Raw genomic sequence first — 3,941 nt, forward strand, 5'->3', positions numbered from 1 at the left:
TAATTTTCAGATATTTTCCCTTGGTTATTGTCCTACTGGTGAATGGCTAGCTGTGGGAATGGAGAGCAGCAATGTAGAAGTGCTACACGTAAATAAACCGGACAAATATCAATTGCACCTTCATGAGAGTTGCGTATTGTCACTCAAGTTTGCCTACTGTGGTAAGTTGCTCTGAAGGTCAGGGCTCTAATTCATACTTTGCTGATTAATTATTACATAGTCATAGCTCACTTTGATAAACAAAACTTATTTGTTACCTCAGTTTCTTAAGTTATGAATAAATATCTCTGCTTTATGAATTCAAACATACTTATCTACAAAAAAAACATTCCTTTTTCTAAAGGCTGCTGTGAGGATTGATTTGTGTGTAACAAGCTATTTCTCCTTAGAGTCTAGGGATTTCCTAGTATGCAAAAGTGTGAGTGTCCACATTGATTTTAAGCAAAAGTGCTATGTTGATTAGTGGTGAGAGCTTTTATAATGGGAATTAGTTAACAGATCTCATAGATGTGAGTTGAAAAACCAAAATCTGTCAAATGTCTGTTTCATGTATTTTCATAGTCCTTCTGTTTTATATTCTAGGTAAATGGTTTGTGAGTACTGGGAAAGATAACCTTCTTAATGCATGGAGAACTCCTTATGGAGCCAGTATCTTCCAGGTGAGGATGATAATGCTTTTAAAGAAAAAACTAGAACACCCAGAGTCCCAAGAGTGGACTCGGATATCTTCACCTATGTGATCTAGCCAAAATGGGATGCTGAAATATGAGGGTAACAGACTTTTTCTTTAATGATGTAATATATTTCTATTTTTCTTCTAGTCCAAAGAATCTTCGTCAGTGCTTAGCTGTGACATCTCTGTGGATGATAAGTACATAGTCACGGGCTCTGGAGACAAAAAGGCTACAGTCTATGAAGTTATCTACTGAAAAATATGATGGGGATATAACTTTTAGAAGTTGAACTGGGCCAAAATTGTTCTTAATTGTAGAAGTAGAAAGGTTTTGCCTTTTTAAAAGGAACAAAAGTATTGAGTTTCCAGACCTTGCTATGAAACTACTCCGGTTTTTCAAAATAGAAGGCATCATCCAGCAACTAAATATTGGCTGCGTGGACCAAATGGAACACAGAGGCAAGATGGACAGATGTAGCCTCGGTTTTTGACATAGATTTTAAAAGCCGAGTCTACTGATGAATGTTGGAGCCTTTTAATTTTTTTTTTCTTTGTGACCTCATGCAAATTGTTCTCATTGCCTGAATATGGGGGATAAATACCTTTCTGTTCCTTGCAGTTCAAGTTGCATTCTGTCCTGTGTAGAGCAGTGGTGTCTCAGATGAACTTGTTTGCTGGTTTTGCATCTTGTGATATGTTTTTGTATTTTTGTTGAAGGTCAAACATTTGTATAAATTGTAAATATATTTAGTTTATTACAGTAAAGGCTTTAGTACCAACAACCAGTCTTCCCCCCCCTCCCCTTTCCCCCTCCCTGTCTGCCCTGCTTATTTAAAATTAAAAACCTTTTGGGGATATAAGTACCTTTTTAGAAGCAAAAGCAAACACTATGTATAGTTTGAAAATGGTGTCTTATTCTTTATAACTCTTCCTAGATTCCTTTATCATACTTCAAAGTAGTTGTTTTGACGTATTAGGGTATCAAGTCCAGTAGATACTGTCTTGTGCTACAGAAAACTTAAAAGGCAATTTTGTACTAATTATAGTGTAAATATAAAAATTGAACATTTCATAAAGTTGTGCAGTTTATTTTAAGTTTATTCTGATGTCCTATGTATATGTTCTTTGGCAGATACAGTAATATGTGCCTGATCATAAGTCATTTGGTCATTTCTCTAGAAGAAGAGGTGACTTCCGTCTCCTTTCTCCCTCAGCTGACCAGAATTCATGCGAGACTACATTTCAGCCAAGTACATCAGAGCCTTTATTCATTAACTGAGGATGTTTATGATTAAACAAAGCTAGATAAATCGCATCCTTTGTATTTTATAGAGAAGTGGTAGTTAATGACCACTTCCTTTTTAATGTCTTGTCTATACTTAGATACTCAGGTAAATTTAATTAGATCACCAAAAGTGTGAGTTTTACAGGGGATCACTTAAACAATGTTAAATACTTGCAGGGCTGCAAGTGAAGTGAATTAACCTAAACTAAGTTAAACTCGCTTCTTAATTTCTTGTGAGAATATTGACAAAGGAATATTTTGATTTTTTTTTTAACTAATCCACTGTACAAATTAACTAGAATTAATTTTCCTGAGTGTCCCATGTTACGCCGGCCTATAGGCTCTATGTATTCATACTGAGCAATCTTTGAGTGCTTCCCGCTGTCCCATCAGTGTGTGACATCTGTGAAGAGCCATGCTAAGCAGCCAGTTACCAAAGCTATGCATCTTCAAATCAAGCTTTCATGGTGTACTTAAGAGAAATGGATGAGGAGAGAATGTGTACATTTTATTCTACCTGTGTCTTTTCAGATTAACAAGTTCTGCCACTGTGTGCTAGACAAACCTAGCTGTTGCACCAGTGAGGGCCATTCATTTCCTACATTCTGTAATTTAATTAGAATTTCTGTTGCTAATGGAGACTACAGATGAACAGAAGGATATCGTTGAAGAAATAATTCGGATTACACAAACCGGCAGACAGGTTAAGACTCATCTGTGAAGAGCCGCTTTCCCATTTTGCTAGCATTTGACCATGACCTATATCCCTGCTCTTTCAAAGGCACAAAACTAGGAAGAAACAAGTTTGACTGACAGATGTGTTGACTGGATAGGGAATTTCTCATCTGGGGGCAAATTTTCTCTCAATTTGTAGTCTGAAGAGACATCAGTTTTCTTTTCAATTTACATGACCATTCTACTGAAACCATTTTATAGCATCTAGAATTGTAATAGCCTTAATACTCAATTATTAACTTTGCATTTGGAATGTAAAATGTTAACCATTCAGGATAATCTGGTTTCCTAGCCATTTAAAATCAGTGTTCTATCCATATGTATCTATATCTTTGTCTGTTGCTGTGTTGTGAATATCTATCTGTATGAAAATGACAGACCAGCTTAAGTGGTGGTCATATTCCTTTCACACAGAGTGAGGCAAAAAGCAGAATCATCAGGCTTTTCAAAGAAATAATTATATTTCTTACATTGAAATACTGTGAAGTGCTATGACATCTTAAAAATGGGAAAGTTTGGAGGAAAAAAAAGAGTGTATGTACTTGATTAGTTGATTTTTACACTGACCCTGTTTTCATATTGAAGTTTTTCTGAATGTCTGACTCTGCCAATGATCATTGACTTTGTTTAGCAGCACTGGTAAATTTGCTGTAGTTAGGAACATTTGGATTTCTTCCAAACTGCTATCACCTTGGCTTTTACTTCATAGGTGTTATCTTGCCTTTTTTTTTTTTTAAAGTTGATATCAGAGGAACCAAGAATACAAATATTCTAATACATTCATGTAACTTTTAAAAAAATAGAGGCATGTGTGTAATGGATCTGCTGTTAGTTGCAACATAGTGCTTGTTAGTAAGACCACATTCTTGGCAATCAGGAGATACAAAATCACAATGTCAGGAAAATCATGAAATACCTTGTCTTTTCTTGTTAGCTTCTAGAATGCACAGTGAGTCAGAGCAATTATGGAACTGGACATTTATACATGTGAATGAATTTGATCATATTTGTACCATATGTTTCTTGGTTGTAATTAAGAAATTACTTCTGCCCCCCCCCAAATCAGATCTACTTTAAGCATTGGGTTTGAAAATTTGAGGACATATAATACAATAGTCCTCTCAATTTTTTTTTTCCAGGTTTCACTTATAGTTTATGAAATTGTTTGTTTTTTTTTTTTTTTTTCATTTGTCAAACAGTAAAGCCTATTCCACCAGCGGATGTAATTTTTAATGAAAAGATACATTT

At 35.1% G+C, this 3,941-nt stretch overlaps 1 protein-coding gene across 1 annotated transcript in view; it reads left to right on the forward strand.

Annotated features, from left to right (window-relative positions):
• The window catches only part of TLE1 (transducin-like enhancer of split 1 (E(sp1) homolog, Drosophila)), a 73,825-nt gene extending 72,083 nt beyond the window's left edge, over positions 1–1,742 (forward strand). The window contains exons 17-19 of the mRNA XM_009890502.1: positions 11–161; positions 583–659; positions 822–1,742. Coding sequence (XP_009888804.1) covers positions 11–161; positions 583–659; positions 822–929 — 336 coding nt within the window. The 3' untranslated portion in view covers positions 930–1,742. The remainder of the gene's footprint in view (positions 1–10; positions 162–582; positions 660–821) is intronic.
• Positions 1,743–3,941: the final 2,199 nt, after the last annotated feature.

This window comes from Charadrius vociferus, unplaced genomic scaffold, assembly GCF_000708025.1.
Source record: "Charadrius vociferus isolate BGI_N301 unplaced genomic scaffold, ASM70802v2 scaffold418, whole genome shotgun sequence".
Taxonomy (NCBI): domain Eukaryota; kingdom Metazoa; phylum Chordata; class Aves; order Charadriiformes; family Charadriidae; genus Charadrius; species Charadrius vociferus.